This window comes from Lycorma delicatula, chromosome 10 (genome assembly GCF_047948215.1).
Source record: "Lycorma delicatula isolate Av1 chromosome 10, ASM4794821v1, whole genome shotgun sequence".
NCBI lineage: Eukaryota > Metazoa > Arthropoda > Insecta > Hemiptera > Fulgoridae > Lycorma > Lycorma delicatula.
In genome coordinates, this window is record NC_134464.1 from 85,032,078 (window position 1) to 85,053,232 (window position 21,155).

At 30.4% G+C, this 21,155-nt stretch overlaps 2 protein-coding genes and 1 pseudogene across 2 annotated transcripts; all 3 read left to right on the forward strand.

The window, feature by feature from the left end:
• The first annotated feature begins 373 nt into the window (after window positions 1-373).
• LOC142330895 (uncharacterized) lies at window positions 374-5,061 on the forward strand. The gene is made up of 3 exons (XM_075376361.1): window positions 374-388; window positions 3,748-3,925; window positions 4,010-5,061. Exons 1-3 carry the CDS (start codon window positions 374-376, stop codon window positions 5,059-5,061), a joined length of 1,245 nt encoding a protein of 414 aa, XP_075232476.1.
• Window positions 5,062-10,318: 5,257 nt separating this feature from the next.
• On the forward strand, window positions 10,319-10,447 carry LOC142331852 (U4 spliceosomal RNA; annotated as a pseudogene).
• A 10,030-nt stretch (window positions 10,448-20,477) lies between these two features.
• LOC142330896 (uncharacterized) lies at window positions 20,478-20,945 on the forward strand. Its single transcript, XM_075376363.1, has one exon. The coding sequence runs from the start codon at window positions 20,478-20,480 to the stop codon at window positions 20,943-20,945; it is 468 nt and encodes a 155-aa protein (XP_075232478.1).
• Window positions 20,946-21,155: the final 210 nt, after the last annotated feature.

The window sequence follows — 21,155 nt, forward strand, 5'->3', positions numbered from 1 at the left end:
AGGAGAACGAAGAGGAAGAGGAGGAGGAGGTCAATCGGGTGGTAGTCAGCCTACACAAATACACACACACGCCACACAAGCGCACATATACGTAACAAACTAGTGAAAGTAAAAGAAGACCTGTTAAGTTGAAACCTCCCAGTGTTACAGATTGCAAATACGAACTAATGTTCATACCTCACCACCGTACGTAAGTCCGTATAAACAACCACTTCTCCCCACTGAACCCTTTTTTTTCCATTAATTCCCCCTTCCATTAATAAAATAGCATACATGCTATGTTATCAACGTACATATAAATACCCGGCGTTATTAAAAATCATCACACAACACTTCCAACTTACCTAACAGAAGTACAGCAACTGGGTACAACATGCACAGTTATAAGGTAAGTAAACAAAGGATTAATATATAACATATATATATATATATATATATATAAATAAATATATATATATATATATATATATAAATAAATATATATATATATATATCATACACTTCTACACTCTGGTAATAGTAATATCAAAACAACCCTTATTTTTCTAAGAAAAAGTGATTATAAAATTACGGGTATTAGTTTTACTTTGATTATTAATGAAAGGGCTGTTAAAACAATAATGATAATAAGAAATTGTAGGGTTGAACGACCCCTATATTTACTTATTCTTTCAAAACGTCTTAGTAAACATTATTTCTAATAAAAGTTAATTTTATATACGTCAAGACGATTTTTAATTTATTTTTCAAGATTTTTTCAAATTTTTTTAAAATTTTAAATTAAAAAAATATATATATAGTTATACCAGTTAAAAAAAAAATTCAATAAATATTCTAAATAGCGAAACAATTTTTTATTACCCTCAATAGTTTTGTTCATATAAAGTTTATAACGAAATATATATATATATTAAAAAATGTAAAGAAAAAGAAACTGAGGAAATTGTAGTAAAATCATGTTTAGTAAAACGATTTTCACAAAAACTTAATTATTAATTTTATTAAAAATAGATTTAAAAAGAATAAAATTATTAATTTTTCATTCATCCCCGAAAGAAGAGGGACACGTTTTTTGGGAAATACATCCTACTAAAAGAAAATTTTAGCTTTTCAGAAAACCCTTTACGGTAAATGTAACCTTTAATTCAATTTCATTAAAATTTCAGTTCATTAGTTATTTTAACTAAATCGAAATGAAAAAGTTTTTTTTTAAATTAAGGAATTTTTTAAAACTGTTAAAAACTGAACAATAAAAAAGTACTGCATAGAAACATAAAATAGTAATAAAAATATAAAATAAAGAAAGCTACACAACGGCGTAATATTTTCTCCATTTTTCACCTGTAAAGTTTCCGTTTCGAATCATATATGATATTCTGATAAGTAAAAATTTCTATACCATAATCCATGTAGTAGACTAACATCAGGAAGATATCTTTACGAATAAAATACTACCATATCCACCCGCCTATGGAAGGGGGAACAGTCCAAAAATACAGAAATTACATTTTATTAAAACATTTATTTTATTTTTATGTATTTATTTATACATCAACTCAACTAAGGTTTGAGAATTTATTTTGTAAATATATAAGGGTGATATTTTCTAAAAAATTGCGGTTTATTTAATAACGACCTAAATACAATATTAAAAGACAAAAACTCTACAAAAGGCTTATAATATGATATTTCAAATTTTGTTTAATAAGAAATTCCATCATTAATTCCATTATTTCGTTTTTATTTTACGAAGTATTTTTGAAAAAGAAAAAACACAATTGCGACCATATTTGAATTTCATTACCGGTGTAATAAAATTTTAAACCGATTATCCCTTATATGATGTAGTTTATTGAACTCTGGCAAAAAAACAAAACAGAAAAATAAATAATAATAAAAATGTTTAATTATAACATTTTTTTTGCAAACATTGATTTATTTACAAAAATGACCTTAATGGTCCCACAACTGTTAAAGAATTTTTTCACTATTTATGTGGGTGACAACCCCAAAGCTTTTTTTAAAATTTTTAAATATAAATCTTTATTTTCTATCTTTCTGTGAAAAAATATGTGCCTAAAATAATATCCTACCACATTACAGTACCTGGGTAATACAAATTTCTTTTACGGTATATATTCCATATCAGATATTATTTTATGATAATCTCTAATTAATTATTTATTATTATAATTTTACCATCTCTGCGTGGAGTGGTAGCGTTAACTACTTTGTATCTGGAATTACAGAGTTCGTATCCCAGTCAGAATGAAATATTTTTAACACGCTGCAAAATAAATCGTTAAAATATAATTTTTTATGATAAAAAATTTGATTATTGATATCGCAATAATGAATATTTATTATATAATTCTCTTCGGGTAAATAAACAAATATACAAAATATTATATCAGTTGGCTAAAATGATTAGGAAAAAATTGACTGCACAACTTAATCCAAAAGAAAAGACAATGGCAGGTAAATAAAAGTGTTTAATAAACGAATTTTGAACTATTTTTAGTAGCATAATACAACATTTGTTATAACAGCTGATTGATGACGATACCAATCTCATTTATACAACCCCGGCAATTTTTTTTTTTTTTTTTTATTAATTTCAAAAAATATTAAAATAAATAAAAAAACTGAATCTTGTAATACTTTTTACACATCATTAAATATAAATTATCTTCCAATTTTATTGGGATAAAGCTTTCCAAAATGTTACTATTATAAAAGGATCGTTACAATTTATATATATATATATATATATATATATATATATATATATAAAACCACACCCATAAGAATATTACATAACTTTAATGTAAATATGTTACATAACATGTCTAGTATTAAATTGATCTCTAAATCTAGTAATATACGCACTCATCGATTCAAAACATACCGATTCTTGGCCACAATCGCTTACTCTGGATCACGTTTCTATTATTTTGATATGCTCAAGAAACTATCTTTTCATCCCGCTTTAGTACTTTTTATACTGAATGTTCCTGTAATCATTACACTGAAAATATTGTACACCTAAAAATAAAAATAAACACTATGAATAATATAAAAAATAAAAACACAATATTACTGATTGAGAAAGTCAGCAGTCATTCTTTTCATCAGTTAAACTAAAAAATATCTCCATGGATCTACATGAACTTTACACTATTTTCAAAAAATATAAGAAAAGAATTATATATTATTTTAAATAAATTTTTACTTGAATTGTCAGACCGAATAATAAATAAATAAATACAAAATACATTTAATAGACTACAAAAAAAAAAACAGTATATATAGGGAAATATACATATTTCAATTATTATTTATGAATTTCCGAATCTGAACAAAACCAAAACAGTAACATTTCATGTGAAAAGCCTAGGATATATTTAAGATGTGTACTAATTTTGGGCAAAATGAAAGTAAAAAAATTATAACTACATTTATCTGTATTATATCTATCTATACTCGTTTTTAACTTAAACACGATGTAAAAAAGTATTCCTAATAATTACCAGTAACTGGATTTTAGTGCCAAGGTTGATACGAATATTCCTCCAGTAAAATCATAACCGGATAAAAGAAACAACATTTTAATTATCGTATCCTAATAATAGCTATGACCTACAGCAAAAGCATCCGTTCGTTTTCTATGATGATAAAAAAAAAGGTTTTTATATTTCTTGAAGTAATTCGACATACATTTATTAAAAACATTGTAATCTGTTACAGGTTCTTGCAGTGTTACTGCTGGCAATTTTTGCCTCAGCAGAAGAGAAGAAACAAGATAAAAGAGGACTTATCGGTGGATTCGGCGGGAGTTACGGCGGTTACGGAGGTCATAGTCTAAGCAGCGGTTCAAGTTACGGCGGTCTCAGTGGAGGTCATGGAATCAGCAGCGGAGGTTACAGTGGACTTAGCAGCGGAAGTTACAGTGGACTTAGCAGCGGTCACGGAATCAGCAGCGGCATCAGTTACGGTGGATTAAGCGGAGGACACGGACTTTCCGGTAGTTACGGAAGTCTTGGCGGTTACGGAAGCGGATTGGGAGGATACTCGGTCGGTTCCGGTTTAAGTAGCGGAGGTGGATTTGGAGGAGCAGGTTTCGGAGGAGGAGCAGGTTTCGGAGGAGGTGCAGGTTTTGGAGGAGCAGGAGGATTGGGAGGCGGCCTTGGCGGCGGAGCAGTAACAGTCAACACCGTCAGTCAACCGGTACCAGTTCCAGTACCGCAACCCGTACCCGTACCGGTTAACAGACCGTACCCGGTTCCAGTACCGCAACCCATCCCAGTAGCCGTACCTAGACCCGTACCAGTCCCAGTACCTCAACCATACCCGGTAACAGTCGCCAAACCTTACCCGGTTACCGTCGAAAAACCATACCCGGTCAGAGTCCCACACCCAGTACCAGTACCGGTTCCTCAACCCGTACCAGTTTCCGTTCCGCAACCGTACCCGGTTACTGTACCTAGACCGGTTCCAGTTCCAGTTCCACAACCGGTAGTAGTACCACAACCAGTTGCCGTTTCTGCAGGTGGCGCCGGAGGATTTGCAGGTGGTTCAGGATTTGGAGGTGGTTCAGGATTTGGAGGTGCTTCAGGATTCAGCGGTGCCGGCTTAGGAGGTTCTGGATATAGCGGTTCTGGATTCGGACACGGTGGAATAATCAGTTCTGGTTCATACGGCGGCGGTTCATACGGCGGCGGTTCATACGGAGGCAGTTCATACGGAGGCGGTTCATACGGCGGTTCATCATTAGGAAGTCTTGGACACGGAGGTTCATACTCTCTCGGCAGTCTCGGAGGTCACGGAGGTTCATACTCTCTCGGTAGTCTCGGAGGAAACGGAGGTTCTTACTCGTTAGGTAGTCTTGGAGGTCACGGAGGTTCTTACTCGGTAGGAAGTCTCGGCGGTCACGGAGGATCATACTCATCTGGAAGTAGCGGATCTTCATCAGGACACGGTGCTACATCATATTCTTCTGGAATTTCACACGGAGGTCTCAGCAGTGGATCTTACGCTACTGGCTACAAATCTTACCATTAATTAATGTTGTGAGTATAAAATTCATTTAATAAAAATTTCAAATAAAGAAAATACTTTTTAAATTAAACAACATAAAAATGTGCTTGTTCGTGGCTCTGCACTTAAGTAAGTAAGTACACAATATGTGAAAACACACACAAAAAAAGCAATACTATTCCACTACAACGGATTAATAATCAAAGAACTAGTTTTTGAATCGATTGCTTATTAAAATTTGAATCGATTTCTTCTGTAAAATAGAAGCTAATTAACGGTAATTTGTTTAACAATTCAAAACGAATAAATGAAAAAAAAATCTTACAAATTAATTAGTAAAGTTAAATTTAAACTTCGACAACAGAATGGATTTCATTATCCGCTTTCATTACCATCTATAATGAAACCTACATATTCTTTTTTGTTAAACGATTAGTACACCTCTTAAAGGACTAATCTTATACGCGATTATAAGGAATTAAACTTTTTGTAGCGTATAAAAAACGCCATTCTTGACCGGGATTCGAACCCGGCAACTTCTAGATGTAAAGCTGTTATTCTACCACTTTACCACAGAGATCAGCAGAAAAATAATACGAGTAATAATAGTTGAGTCTTTAATACTTTACCTAAAAAAATAATTATTTTTTATTTAATAATTTATCGATTTTATTTTTTTATTGTTTCAGTTGGATCGTTATGATTTTTCAAGAAATCTCGACTCGAAACCCCTCGCATCGTTACCATTATCATTGTTACCAGTATTAACCGTCATTCATCCTCTCCTCCTTATTCATCGTAATCATAAAAATATAAACTGATTTTTATGATGGTTCATAAATACTCATAATCATCAAAAGTCATAAATTATACCGTTGTATCATAAATTATACATAATTTTTTGTATTTGTATTTTTGTATAATAGTTATTTTGTATAAAGTAATTATTTGATAATAAACTATTTTTATAAATAAACAAAACTCTTAATTCATTTTTTCCAAAAATTCCTTATTGTATGGGCGATGTTTGGTAATTAAAAATAAAAAAAAAAAAAAATCATTAAAATAACTGAAAAAATAAGTAAATAAATATGCACTTAAGAAGTAGAAATGTTAAATTAAAAATAAATTACATAAAAAAAATATATATATAAAAGTCATGAGTTCGACTCCCGACTATTTGATTATTTTTACATCATTAAACAGTTCGTTTGTTTATTACATATTCATATCAAAAAAATTTTAAGCAGAAATTTACTCATGTAAGACAAAATCATAACACAATACGTACACACAAAAAAAGAAAAATTTAAAGAACTGAAAAGTGTTATACATTTTTGTGGATATTTTGAGGTTTTTTAAAAATTATTTAAATTTGATTTTTTTTTTTTAATTTAAACTTAATTGTTTTTTTTTATTTGGGATCTATAATTTTTCTCTTTTAAAAACTCTTCTATTTAATTTAACCGAAAAAGACTAATCACAAGACCTTGATCAAAATATCATTGTCAAATTTAAATTGCGAATTTATTCTTTATTCATAAAAAAAATTAATGAAATTATTTTCATTAATAATTAAAATTAAAAAATTCACCCAAAGCATTTGTTCTAATCTTGCAAACAATCCAATAATTTGTTTTATTAAATAACTGAAAGGAGAGATGTTTTTTCAATGAACTTGCCAATTATTTGATTTTTTTTTTTTTTAATTTCCTGTTCTAGACCTATGCTACAGCAAGAATTAAAGCATTTTAATCAGTTGAAAAATGGGGTATGTTCTTTTTTACATTTTTGGATGTTTCATGACCTAGGAAGCCAAAAAGTAAATGTGGTGTCACATGACTTCCTTGTACGCCTGTTGAATTACATACACACTTTTTTTAATGAAATGTATATAAAATTTTATTTCATTAATAACTTCTGATAATTTTTCATATTTTTTTTTATTGTTATTATTAAACTATTTTTCATTGTAATTTTTTTTACGATCAGTAGTTAATAATTATTAATAAATCAATATATTTAAATTAAAAAAATAAAAGGAGAAGAAGTCTTTTTGAATCGATGTGCCTACCCTTGTAAGATCCAAATATTTCATTAATTAAACATTTATTTGGCTATAATTCTAGAACTAAAGAAAATACCTACCACTTATTAATGATATTAGAGCTTTTATCGTTGAAAAGCTCTTAATGAGGGCTTATTACTTCAGTTAGGAAAAAGTCTAAAATCCAATTTTTTTATGGATTTGGGTTGTTTTTGGACAATTTTGATTCAGTCGTGTGCAATCAAAAGGGAAGGTGCACAACCTAGATGTTGCAACAGTTCTACATCCAAAATTGAAACATCCTACGGCTAATCGCTTTTTAGTTATGCGAGATAAATACGTAAATACAGACATCACGCCGAAAGTAGTCAAAATGGATTCAGGGATGGTCAAAATGGATATTTCCATTGAAATCTGAAAACAGAACATTTTTTTGTACTCGTACAACGAAGTAAAAAATGGGGTTAATCCGTACGAACATAAGTATTTTCGTGTGTTGGCTTGTTTGAAGCATAATAACTTTTGACTGGATAATCCGGTATTGATGAAATTTAGTACAGAAACTCCTTCATATAAGACAATTTGTTGGTAAAGTTTGGGGACAATATCTCCAGCAGAAGGGAGAGTTTTTTGTAGGCTTAATTTTCTCAAAATTTTGCAAACATAACTAACAATATTTTATATTAAGTTCAGTAGGCCTATATACAGGCAAGATTATCATACCATTTCAAATAAATTTTACGCCAAAAACCGAAAAAACTATATTTCTGTTTATTGCAAGTTTTTTAACTGAGTTTTTTTTAATGTCTTCCTAGTAGCGGTAGAAAAAACAACCACCAAAAAATAGTTTGGAGGCAATATTGAGGGTGGGAGAACCAATAAAATTTTAGAAATACAGATATTTAAATTTTTTTTTAAAATGTTGGTTTATTTAAACATATAATGATAATTTTACCATAAATTACTGTCACCCCAAAAAAAGAAATCTTAGGAAACATTTTTCATGTGTCATTATTTTTCCACTACATAAGAATAAATAAACAATGTTAAAAAAATATTACAAATTTATTGTCAGCTTTTTTTGGTTACTTTTTAGTTATTAAAATAGTTCTCTGATGTGGTAGTAACAGCTTTGAAAGCGCTCATGAGAATAAGTAAAAAACTGACAAACAGTTGTAAGACAACAAACACCTACAACACGACTTAATTTTAAATATTTATAATTTTAATTAAATATAATATTTTTTCGTTTATTTAATTCAATTATTTTAACTAAAGTGCGTGCGCATACCGTATTTAATTCGCGCGGGTGGCGGTACTAGCGGCGACGGTCGGCACTAACTAATGTAATTTCACAACTTACATAGAACCAATTTCGCTACTACGGCCGGCACCCGGTTTAGCCGCGACGCATAACGCACCAGGTACCGAGTCAACCGGGCGATGAGGTTGAGACCCAGCCAGACCGAGTGTTTTTTACATATTAAATAATATTCATTTACTTAATTCCATCGCTCACCTGTGGCGTCACAACATAGCACTACTGTTATGTTGTTAGAGCATCTTTTGACGTGAGGTGCGATTTTGCAAAACGTTTTTTGTAAATATTGTTACTTTATATTGTTTACTGTAACTGCTACCCAATGTACCTAAGAAAAAATATGACTTTAATTAGGCGAAATCTCAAGATACTGAGGGTGATCTTACTCTATAGCCTGCCCCCTTGACCTTTTAAATTAAAAATTGAATGGCATCAAAACCCCATATATAGAAGTAACCTGAGCACGTTTTGTCGAAATCGGTCCAGTAGTTCTGAGGATATAAGGTGATTTAGAGACCAACACCCAGCACACACGTACATACGAACACTAACATCCGGTAAATTTTCATCCTGTTTTTTGGGTTCCTTAGGTGTCAAAACGTCAAGATCCGGTAAAACCGCATATGACGAAATTGGAAAGATTACAATACTTTCCCTTCTAAAACTATAACACTACCTAGACGGGAAAGTAAAAGAATAAAAAAACAGTAAAAAGATTTTGCTACTAAAATGGTAATTTATATTACTCAACTATTAGAATGCATTATTATATATTAATCATTAATTTATACAAAATTTTCCAAATTTTCTTTAGATCCCTTTAAATTTTTAACGGTTGTAATTGTAAAAATCTTTAAATTTCTAACTTTTACTACACCATAAGTATTTTATTTTTTGACCCAATATTTAATCTTTCCGGTTCTTGGGCAGCTGTAGGGATGGGGACTCAAATAATTTTAAATGTAAAGATAAGCGTACTGCAAATTTTTAAAACCTATTTATAAAAAAAGTGGTAAGAATTGAAGCTCGTTTAAAAAAAAAAAGTGGCCGGTGAAAAGTAACACTATTAACGTAGTTCGGGGAAAAAGTAAAAATCTGATGTGGGCACTACATGACTTCCTTGTACGCCTATTAATTTACATTCACACATTTTTTTAAAATGAAAAGTAAATGAAATTTTATTTCATTAAAAACTTCTATCATTTCATTTTTTTTTTCTATTTAACTTAATTATTATTCATTGTAATTTTTTTTTTTTAAATGAGGTTAATAATTATTAATAAATCAATATATTTAAATTAAAAAAAAAAAAAGTTAAAGAAAATAGGAAATGAAGTCGCATTCGAGCCGATGTGGCTTCCTCTTGTAAGATCCAAATATTTTATTAATTAAACTTTTATTTGACTATAACTGTGAAACCAATGAAAATAATTACTACTTATGGTATTTTGTAAAAAAAGCTCTCGATGAGGGTTAATTACAGTAGTTAAGAAAAAGCCCAAAATCCACATTTTTTGGATTTTGGGCTTTTTAGGACACTTTTGGTCCAGTTGATTGCAATAAAAAGGGTAGGAGCGTAACTAGATGTTACAACATTCCTAAATCCAAAATTTCAACATTCTACGGCAAACTGTTTTTGAGTTATGCTTATGCGAGATCATACGTACGTACAGACGTCACACCGAAACTAGCCAAAATGGTTCAGATATGGTCAAAGTGGATATTTTTGTTGAAATCTGAAAACCGACATTTTTCGCAATCAGAATACTTCCTTTACTTCGTATAAGGAAGTAAAAAAATCTTTTAAAAAATATGCAACAATTAAAAAGAGATTATTTATCCCCAATTAGATTTTTGGGGAATGGGGAATTTTGTGGTAAAATCTTTTAAAAAATGGTTAAGATAAGCATGCACTTAATATAAAGTGGTGCTATCGTAACCAATGAAGTTTATCTGAGGTGCGATTATTGCTACTTGAAAACTTTTACCAACAAATTGCCCCATATACCCGAGTGTCTGTATATAATTTTATCAAAATCGATTTATGCAGTTAAAATTTATTCAAGCACGCAAACACACGTACATATAAATAGTATGAATATTACCAGCTTTTTTTTTGGGGGGGGGGGGTTCCTGGTCATGAAATGTCGAGAAATGCAAAAAAAACCCATACCGCTTTTTTGACTGATTACCGTACTTTTATTCCAGCAGCATAGCTGTAGAACTACTATTCATCATAGATATGCAAGGAAAATTAAAACTACACTTCTGCTGTACCAAATATAGAATTGTACCAAAAACCTTTAAAATTACTTTTATTCTCCAACGTGTAGTATGAAATAAAATTAAAAAAATATTTATACGAAATTAAAGTTTAAATATTTAGAATAATAAAAATTAAATATGCATTCCTATTTTAAAAACATTTACGGAAAACTAGGTTTGTGTTCAATTATTCATCTGTATTCAAAGAACTATACTGAAACATTGTGTGAAGTTATTTTCATATCCAAATCATAAAATAATTACATAATAAACCATTTATGTACTTATTTATACAAATAATTTATTCAATTATAAAGCAAATGGGTAAAATAAATTTAATAGTTTACTAAAATTTAAAGCAAAATTTACGCAAGTTACAATATAATTAAATTCTATAAATGGAAGTCTACACACAACGCGCATAGTTCAGAAAAATGACAAAAACAGTTGGATTATAATAAGGCTTATATCAACAAATCAGTTACTGTCTGGCTCGACATAAGAGAGAGGGAAAACTCCGTACTGCACCGAACGCAATTACGTTACTAGACTAGCAATTCATTTATATACACCGGTAACAGTCTGTTACTCAGTCAAAACTATAAAACAGTGTCATTAAGTGAAGTTAAATAATCAAATTAGATAACTAGTAACACATAAGGATTCTAAATGAAATAAAAGAAACTATAATTTTACTGGGATTTAAACTCGTGTTCCCATAACATGACAAAATCATTATTTTTACAGTATTACTTCACTTTCAATCTATTTTTGAGGTTATAATTTCAATTCGGCTAAAAGTGTTACTTTTATTTTAACAGTATTTCAACAGAAATTAAATCCGTCCAACTAGTACAGATAACACATACAAAAAATTAAAATAAAAAAATAATAGGCAATTATGCTGTATGTTATTCATTAAAGAAAATTAATTATCGTGGAAAAAATTGTCAATAATGTTGGTTAACTTTTCTACAGTTATAAAATGTATAAAAATTATCATTTTTCCAACCGAAAGATTAGGAAATTATTATTATTATTATATTTAAAATCCTATTTATTTTCGCATTTAAATATCTCAATTTAAAAATAATAAAAATCTACAATGAAATGACTAAAAACCTTCTCGAAAATCTCTTTCTTCTATTTGGAAATGAACCTCTATTCAACTTATTTTTACATTTTGAGATTAGTTAATAAAAAACAATTCTTATTTATGTAGCCTACTAGAAAATACATTCAAATTCCATTACGTTTATATTAAGTATAAAAATACTTAATATTGACTTTAAATATTCACTCAACCTCATGACAGTTATTTACACCATTCGGCATATTACAAATTATTGTTACTAATATGATGTCTTACCTTATTACAAACTATTATGAATTTCATTTCGTTCTTACAAACAATAAAAATAGCAGTCCCTGATGAAATAATCTTAAATTTAAATCAAAAAGTAGTTTTCCTCGACCTGTAATATACAAACATGGCACATCATAGCTACGGAACGTTTTGTAACTATTGAAACAGGTCCGTGAACACAATAAGACAGTGCGCAAGCGCAGCTGCTAACACAACCTGGTAGAGCGCGTTAGCTCACTTCTACCAACGACGCAATTCATTTAATATTTAAATTTTCGTGCAATTAGACGCGCCAATCATACAATTTTTACCTCCCTGCCATCATATCTCTATAGGTATACTGCAAGAAGGGAAGTATAGTAATCAGTCAAAGAATGGGGTATGGTTTTTTTTTTGCATTTCACGACATTTCATGATCCAGGAACCCAAAAAAAAAGGGATTCCAATTTTTATGAAATTTTGTACAGAGTCGTGTACTGGGAACAATTTTTTAGTAAAATTTTGGAATCAATATCTCCAGGGTGTGGGTTTTTTTTTGGGAGGGTATTTTTCTAAAAATTGTAAAAACATAATCTCACCTAATATTAAGTACATGCATGCACGCTTATCTTACCATTTGAAAAAAAATTAACCCCAAATTCTCCCTTCCCCGAAAATCTAAAAGTTATACACTTATTTAGTGCATATTCTTATCCGAATATTGTTAATGCCATCCTAGGGATATTAATACGTAAACAACCCCCAAAAATATATATTTACGGGAATGTATTAGGGGTGGGGAGCCGAACAAAGTTTAAAAAAATCGATTTTTTTTTTAATTTTTTAAAACTTTTTACTTCCTAGTACGAAGTAAGGAAGTATTGTGATCGTGAAAAATTTTGATTTTCAGAATTCAACGGAAATATCCATTCTAACAATAACTGAATCCATTTTGACTAGTTTCCGCGTGACGTCTGTACGTACGTATGTATTACGAATATCTCAAAAACGATTAGCCGTAGGATGATGAAATTTTGGATTTAGGACTATTGTAACATCGTGATGTGTAACTCCTCTTTTGATTCTAACCAACTGAACCAAAAGTGTCCAAAAAAGCCCAAAATCCAAAACAAATTGGATTTTAGACTTTTTCTTAACTGCAGTAATAAGCCCTCATTGAGAGCTTTTTCAACGTTCATAAATTAAACTTATTTTCATTGGTTCCAGAGTTATAGCCAAATGAAATTTTATTTAATGAGAGATTTGCATATTATAAGGAGAATGCACATCGGTTCGAATCAGACTTCATCTCCTTTTTTTAACTTTCTTTTTTAAATTAAATATATTGATTTATTAATAATTATTAACCTATGATTGTAAAAAAAAAAAAAAGTTACAATAACTAATAATTCAGTAATAACAACAAAAAAAATTGAAAAAATATCATAAGTTATGAATGAAATAAAATTTTATTTACTTTTCATTTTAAAAAAAATGTGTATACTCGTATTTAACTTAATATGTGAACAAGTAAATTATGTGGTGTCCACATCAGATTTGGTGAAACATCTGATATTTGTTTTTGTTTTCATTTTGTTGATGGTTACATCATAATAATTTAAGAAACATAGTATTACATCGATATAAGACATACATTTACTTAAAAAGTAATAAGTGGACTTTTACTCTATCCTAATATTTCAGGTAAGACTGTTGAATTAATACTTGAATAAATATATTATATTTATTTATTTAATATTTGATTAAATATTTTTTTAATATTTGAATTAATAACTAATATTTTAGCAATTGTGTAACTGTCCACTTTATTAAAGAATTGGAGGATCGTATCTCACTTTCAAATGAAATAATTTTAAAAGTAGTGCAGCAAAAAATGTGTATATATAATTTAATAGGCGTACAAGGAAGTCACGTGGTGTCCACATCAGATTTTTTTTGGTTTATTATTAAACGTTTTATATACTTTTAGTAATAATATTAAAATAAAATTTCAGGATAATTCACCCCTACCCCTAAAATAAATCTTAGATAAATTTTTACTGGTTGCAGATTCAGTGGAATTTTTTTGGTTAACGTTTCATAGTAAACGCAGAAAAATCAAAAATATTTCTTCTAAGATGATTTTGGAGGTGGGGAGCAAAAAATACCGGTTTTTTTTTAAATTTTTTATTTTATTTAAATCTTTAATGATAATTTTACAATAAAATATCATCATAACTTCTTTTGGGGTGGGTTTACAATCCACCCCAAAAAAGAAATCTTAGGTAACATTTTTCATGCATAAGCATGTATTAAGTAACATTTATCCACTATAGTCCTATATGAATAAATAATCAATGCAAGGAAGGTTTAATAACTCAGTTGTCAGCTTTTTTCATGAATAATGCTAGAAGTAATTAAGAAATTTATTAAAAAATTGTGAAACCTGTCCGAGGCAGCCAGAAAAAGAAGACTGTATTTATTTGATTACATCTTTAGAAAGAAGAGTAATAATTGAATACTGAAAAAAATTAAAAAATTTCTGCTGGAAAAACAAAAATAAATTGAATTGAAGCAATTAAGAAGAATTTCTAAGAGATCAGAGTTGCAGAAAAAGATTTTTTAATGAGGGATTTCTTTAGAAAATTAATTTATAATAATGATTTTTAAAAGAAACGGAAAAAGAAGACAGCTGTGGAAAGAAATTTGGACCGTAGAAATAAATAATCAAATTATGACTAAAAATGAAAAAGAAATCTGATGTTAACACCACATTACCTCCTTGTACGCCTATTAAATTACTTATACACATTTTCTTAAAATGAAAAGTACAAATAATTTTATTTCATTAATAACATCTCATATTTTTTCATTTTATTTTTTTTTTATTGTTATTATTTAATTATTATTTATCGTAATTTCTTTTTACAATCACAGGTTAATAAATTAATAAACCAATACATTTAAATTTAAAAAAAAGGGAAATGAAGTCTGATTTGAACGGATGTGCCTTCCGTTCTAAGATTCAAATATTTCATCAAGTTTCATTTGGTCATAACTCTGGCACCAATGAAAATAAGTATCACTTATGATATATCATTGAAAATCTCTCAATTAGGGCTTATTCTACAGTTAAGAAAAAGTCCAAAATCCAAATTTTGGGCTTTTTTGGATACTTTTGGTCAAGTCGATTGCAATCAAAAGGTGCACAACTAGATGTTACAACAGTCCTAAATCCAATATTTCAACATCCTACGGGTAATCGTTTTTTAGTTACGCAAGATATATACGTACGTACAGACGTCACGCCGAAACTAGACAAAATGGATTCAGGGATGATCAAAATGGATATTTCCGTTGAAATTTGAAAACCGAAAGTTTTCACGATCCCAATATTTCTTCGGACAAAGAAGTAAAAAAAACGCTGGAGCCAATAATCTTAATGTGTTCCATACGTCAAAAAAAAAAAAATAAACAGTTTGACTTTTTTTTTACGTCGGAGGAGAAAGCTACACAGAAGATACTTGAGGGCTCTCACTCGGCAACACGCGAAGATGCCGTCAAGAAGCACAACACATTCTTCAGTGGACTTGAAGGATCGTCTGGTGGAGACAGCGAAACGGTGAAGTTCTACGGGATCACCGGAAAAACACGCGTTTGCGGGCGCGGACGAGTCGCACGCTAACCACCGCAAGCTGACCATCCGTCCCCCATTTGCTTCCCTCCGCGATGATACTCATCACCATGATGCGAGCAGTATAGTCATTAGTTAGAAAGGGGCGGCAGGAACTCAGTGGGGTCTCACGGGCATCAACGAAGAACGCACATATATAACAGATACGCGCACCGGTGCCCCCTACTCTTGCAGGCTGTCCCTTATCCTACCCCTCAGACACCTTACCCGCGATAATGCTCCTCACCACCTCAGAAAAAACGTTCTTTTCGACGAACATGACACTAACAAAATAATTCGCGTCCAGAGGCCCCGTCACCGCTACACACCGCACCCTATTCATCCATCTATCGCACACAAAAATCACGCGCTCGACATCACCAAGGGTACCGCGGTATGAACACAACTCGTCCTCGCTTGCTCACGCGCATCACTCGAACCAGGCACGATTCGAGAGGCACTAGGTTAAGAAATGATCTACTTCCCCATAACACTGACCTCAGCGCAACACGATCAATTAATCTGAACTTCCACCAACCCTTTCGCTGATGTATTAAAATACTCTTGATATGTAAATTTAATCTGTTCCATATTTATTATTTTAAAAACAATACTTCATTAATACAAAAATATGTTCCAAACCGTCTCCTTTTTTTTAATTTTTTGACTTTTTATGAATTATACAGTTCTCTGAATCAAAAAAGAGAAAATATTTTGGACACTATCAAAGGGATTTCTAAATATTTATCTAAAGGATTTCAATCCTTTTAATGTCAAAAGGACATTTGACACTATTGGCATGCCTTTCGCTTGTTATTGCACAATACATCAACTACTTGAATAGTAAAATGTCATAAAAATTAACATAAATACAATTCTGTACAAATAAAGGTAGCCTTTAAGAAGAGAGGTATTTTAAATTAACAGATGGAATAAAAAAAAAGTACTGTTATAAATAAAATGTAGTTATAACATCATACAAATTTAATGTGGATTATGTGAACTAGAGTTAATTTTAAAAATATGTTTATATTTTGTCCTTTATCTTGTGATAAAGTTGCAGATAAATATCTTTAAAAAAATAAAAATTTTAAGGTAATTTTAAGGCTTAAACAGAAAAAAGACTTACAATGGAGTCGGTATACTTTCCTAGCACCGAGAAACTAAAACTTTAATTAATTCATAAATTGGCATAAAATTTTAATAAGATAAATATCCCATACATAAATACTTACCGACTGAATTTGACAAAATGGTTCATCCATTCTGAAGATAATTTAGCAAAAATAAGTGCGATATACACACATACATCCCTATGAAAAATTGTTTGTTTTTTATTGGTCTTAATAACTTCTTCGAATGTAACATGTTGAGATTTGTCGAAAACCAGTTTGGTGATATTTTTGTCTGATAAAAAAATTCACTCGCACATTCTAAAATGTGATAGACTGGTTTACATGATAATATTGATTTGTGTATTTTTGTCCAGGAAAGTAAAAAAAACTATTTTAACGCACAAACTTTTGTAGTAGGAGTTTATAATTCCCTAACCCTTTGATAAGATTTAAAAAAAACTGACTGGAACAATGAATGATTAATGAAACTCTACATTAAAGATACACAACTCTACAAAGATTAATTAACTATCTTTTAAGTTTGGTTTTATTTCCCGAACCCTTTAATAAGATCTGAAAATTATCTCCCTAAATTTAGCATCTTCTTTGTTTATTACCATATTCAGAGAAAAGTTCAAATCAGTTGGTTGAAACGGTCAAAAGTTAGAAAAATATATTAATAAAACTGAATTGTTTGAGGTTGGGAGCTTATATCTAACATTTTATCAAATTTTTCAATAATATTATGTTACTTTCCTGTCCAGTGCTGTAGCAGAGCTACAGCTGTAGAAGGTAAAGTATTGTAATCGGCCCAGTTTGGGCATACAAGATTTTCACCGGATCTTGATGTTTTGACACCTAAGGAATACAAAACACTGGATGAAAATGTTAATTTGTGTGTGTGTGTGGTGTTGGCCTCTAAATCACCTTATATCTCCAGAATTACTTGCCCAATTTTGATCAAACTTTGTCGGATTACTACTGTGTATGGCATTGAAATTACTATGGCATCACTACTGTGTTGATGCCATTAAATTTTCAACTTAAAAGGTCAAGGGGGTGAGGTTGTAGAGCAAGGTCATCCTCAGTATCTTCAGATTTCACCTAATTAAGGTCTTATTTTCCTTCGGCAGATTTTTTAACAATTAAAAAATAATATCTGCAAAAAAAAAGTCAAAATCGCATCCCCATCCCACCAAAAAATGGTCTAAACTAGTTGCTAAGTGAGTATACTGTGTCGATAGTACCTTCTGTCACCACAAGGAGCGCTAGTGTAGCACTGACATAAAGCTGTTGTAGAAAAGTACTATATTTAAATAAAATGATAAATTAAGTTGTATGTGTAAGCTATGCATCAGAAAAAAGTTGCATGATGGGAAAACAAACAACAGAGTTGTTAGCTTTTTTAATATGCTAAAAGACATAAATGGGTAAAATTTTAATAACTTAACATAACACCCCTATAATTTGATTTTTTTTAAAGTTAAAAAATAATCAATTCTCACATAAGTGATGATAGTATACCAAATTGCTGGCCTCAGTGGCATGAGTGGTAGCATCTCGGCTTTTCATCTGGAAGTTTCATGTTCGAATCCTGGTCAGGCATGGTATTTTCACACACTATAAAATTGTCATTTCATCTCATCCTCTGAAGTAATACTAATGGTGGTCCTGGAAACTAAAAAAAAGAAAAAAAAGTATATACCAAACTCATAATTAATTAATTGTAGTTCAGAATGTTTTATGATTAAAAGGCAAAAATACTGGAAAGTTAGGAACCCACATAAACAAAAAAAAACAAATTGTAAGCAAGGTGTATTAGTATTTCTGGACACAAGGATCTCAAAACATTGTGAAATACACTATCAACTATGGACAATGGACTATCTGCAGATAGTTCTTAAATCAGTAGTAATACTTTGCCAATTAAATATTAACACCTAGTAAAGTATAACTAGATCATTTTAAAGCATATAACACAAAGTAACATATTAACATATTCTTATAATCTACTTCACATAAGAAAATTTAAAGCAAAAGAAAGCTTAAAAAAACTTATACAATAATTTTTCTTTATTATTTTGAGCAATCAAATGATTAGACATAAGAGGATTCTAAATATAATGGTCTAGAGGACAAACCTAGAGGGTGCAGATGTCGACTTGGATCATTTTCTGTTAGTGGCAATAGTTAATATTAAAGCTCGGTAGGTAAAGAAAGGATCTCATCCAACTAAGGTATATCAATACAAGATGCATCTTCTCATTGACAAGTCAATACTGAATCTGTACAGGCACAGGATTGAGCCTATATTGTTAATGAAGAATTCCAATTCGCTGATAAAATTAGTGAAGAATGGAAAAACTAGAATAATAAAGAATGCAGGTTATGAAGCCCTTGGACGATGGAGAAAGTCTCACATGAAAAAGATAAACTTATGGAGTGAAGAAATGAGAGAGGTAATACAGAAGAAAAACAATTATATTTAAAGTGGTTAACAAAAAAGAAGGAGGAAGACAGACAAATATATAGATATATATATATATCAGAATAAAATTTCTAAACAAATTAGTAAAGAATAACAAAGTATGATGTGGGATTTATTTATAAGTACAATCGAAAACAGTGTCCATGGGCATCAAAATATTGCTTATAAAACTATGAAGTGCTTAAGTAAGGAGAAGGATCATGCCAAAATCCAGTTGTGAGACATGAAGAATTTCTGACTTATTTCCAACAGCTTTAGTTAATGAACGATTCTAATGAAGAAAATTTGGATAATTAAAATGCTGACGACTTAGAAGAAATTGACAAGCTGCAAATTTCAGAGTTAGAAAATGAACTAGAGTCAAGGATAGGAAGACTTCAGGAAGTGACAGCGTTGTGATATAATTAACAAAGTATTCTTCTGAGATTTTTAAACACAGATTCTTGAGATTTCTTAATTTATGCTGGACTAAACTCAAGATACCAGATGAATGGAGATTAGCAATTACCATGCATATTTTTAAAAAAGGAAGGAGAATTATCAGTGTGAGAATTATCAGGGCATAAGCCTTCTAAATATAGATAATAAAATATTCTAAAGATACTTACTCAAAGATTAAAGGTATTAGTTGAAATAACTTTGAGAGAAGAGCTATCAGGCTTCAGGAAAGAAAGGATTTGTACCAACAATGTCTTTGCTTTAAAGCAAATCATTGAAAAACACCAAGAAGAGTACAATCGCAAAACACATGTACTGTTTGTAGATTTGAAGAAACCCTTTGATAAAGTAAACAAGGTAAAGTTATGGAAATATTGAATAAAAGAGGAATACCAAGACAGCTTATATGGATTGTACTGGAAATGTACAGCAATACACAAACAGCCATCACTGGAGATAAGAATAGTAAATTAAGAGCAGATTTAGGTGTTTGACAAGGATGTAACTTATCATTGCTTCTATTTATTATATATATGAATATATATATTGACAATCTCCTTTGGCTTTGGATAAGCAAGATCAAGAATTATACGCATGATCTAAAGAGACCTTTGTTTTCTCAATACTCTTTGCAGATGACCTGGTAATAGTTGCAGATTGTGATAGCTCTTTGTAGGGGGCAGCAGTTGAATTTGGTCAAATCGCAAAAGAATATAATATGAAAGTAGTAATAAATAAGACCCGGGTTATGGCTTTCAATGGTAGGGATATTGTGAGATCAAAAATCATCACTGGTAAGGATGTAATAAACAAGTTTGTGATGCACAATATTTGGGATGCAGGATTTCTGTTTGGAGAGTCTGATGTGTACAGCAAAATGGAAAAATTCAATTACCACAATGGAGGCATAAAAATAACTTTGGAAAATAAAGTGAATAAAGATACACTTTTAAAATTTTATAAAGGAGCTTCTAATCCAAGATTTACACGTGGCTCAGAGACATGGTGCATTATTAAACAGATGGAAACACTTATTCAGACAGCAGAGATGCGGTTTTTAAGGAGTGTTGCTGGATATTGTTTGAATAACAGGAAAAGAAATAGTGAAATAAGAAATGAGTTGAATATATTTGAATTAAATGGAAAGATTAGAGGACTAAGAGAGATATGGAAGACACATGTCGATAGGCTGTGGAGTGAAAGGTTACCTAAATAAAGTATTCTACAATTATATACCCCACGGAGGAAGAAGTGTGGGTTGACCTAGGAAATATTGGCGAGATCAGCTTCAGGATACAGATTGATTTGTGATTGTCATAACAGGATTATTAATCCTGTTATACGTAAAGAAGAAGAACAAATGATTAGTGTTCAACAATGATTGCAATGCTTGGTGGATAAATGAATTTAAACAAGATGAAAAAGT

Excerpts from the sequence above, each read along its gene's own strand:
- LOC142330895 (XM_075376361.1), top strand. Across the intron at positions 3,926-4,009 it reads AATCAGCAGCGGAGGTTACA|GACACGGACTTTCCGGTAGT; the intron begins GTGGACTTAGCA and ends GATTAAGCGGAG.
- LOC142330896 (XM_075376363.1), top strand. The coding sequence starts at position 20,478 with ATGGCTTTCAATGGTAGGGATATTGTGAGATCAAAAATCATCACTGGT.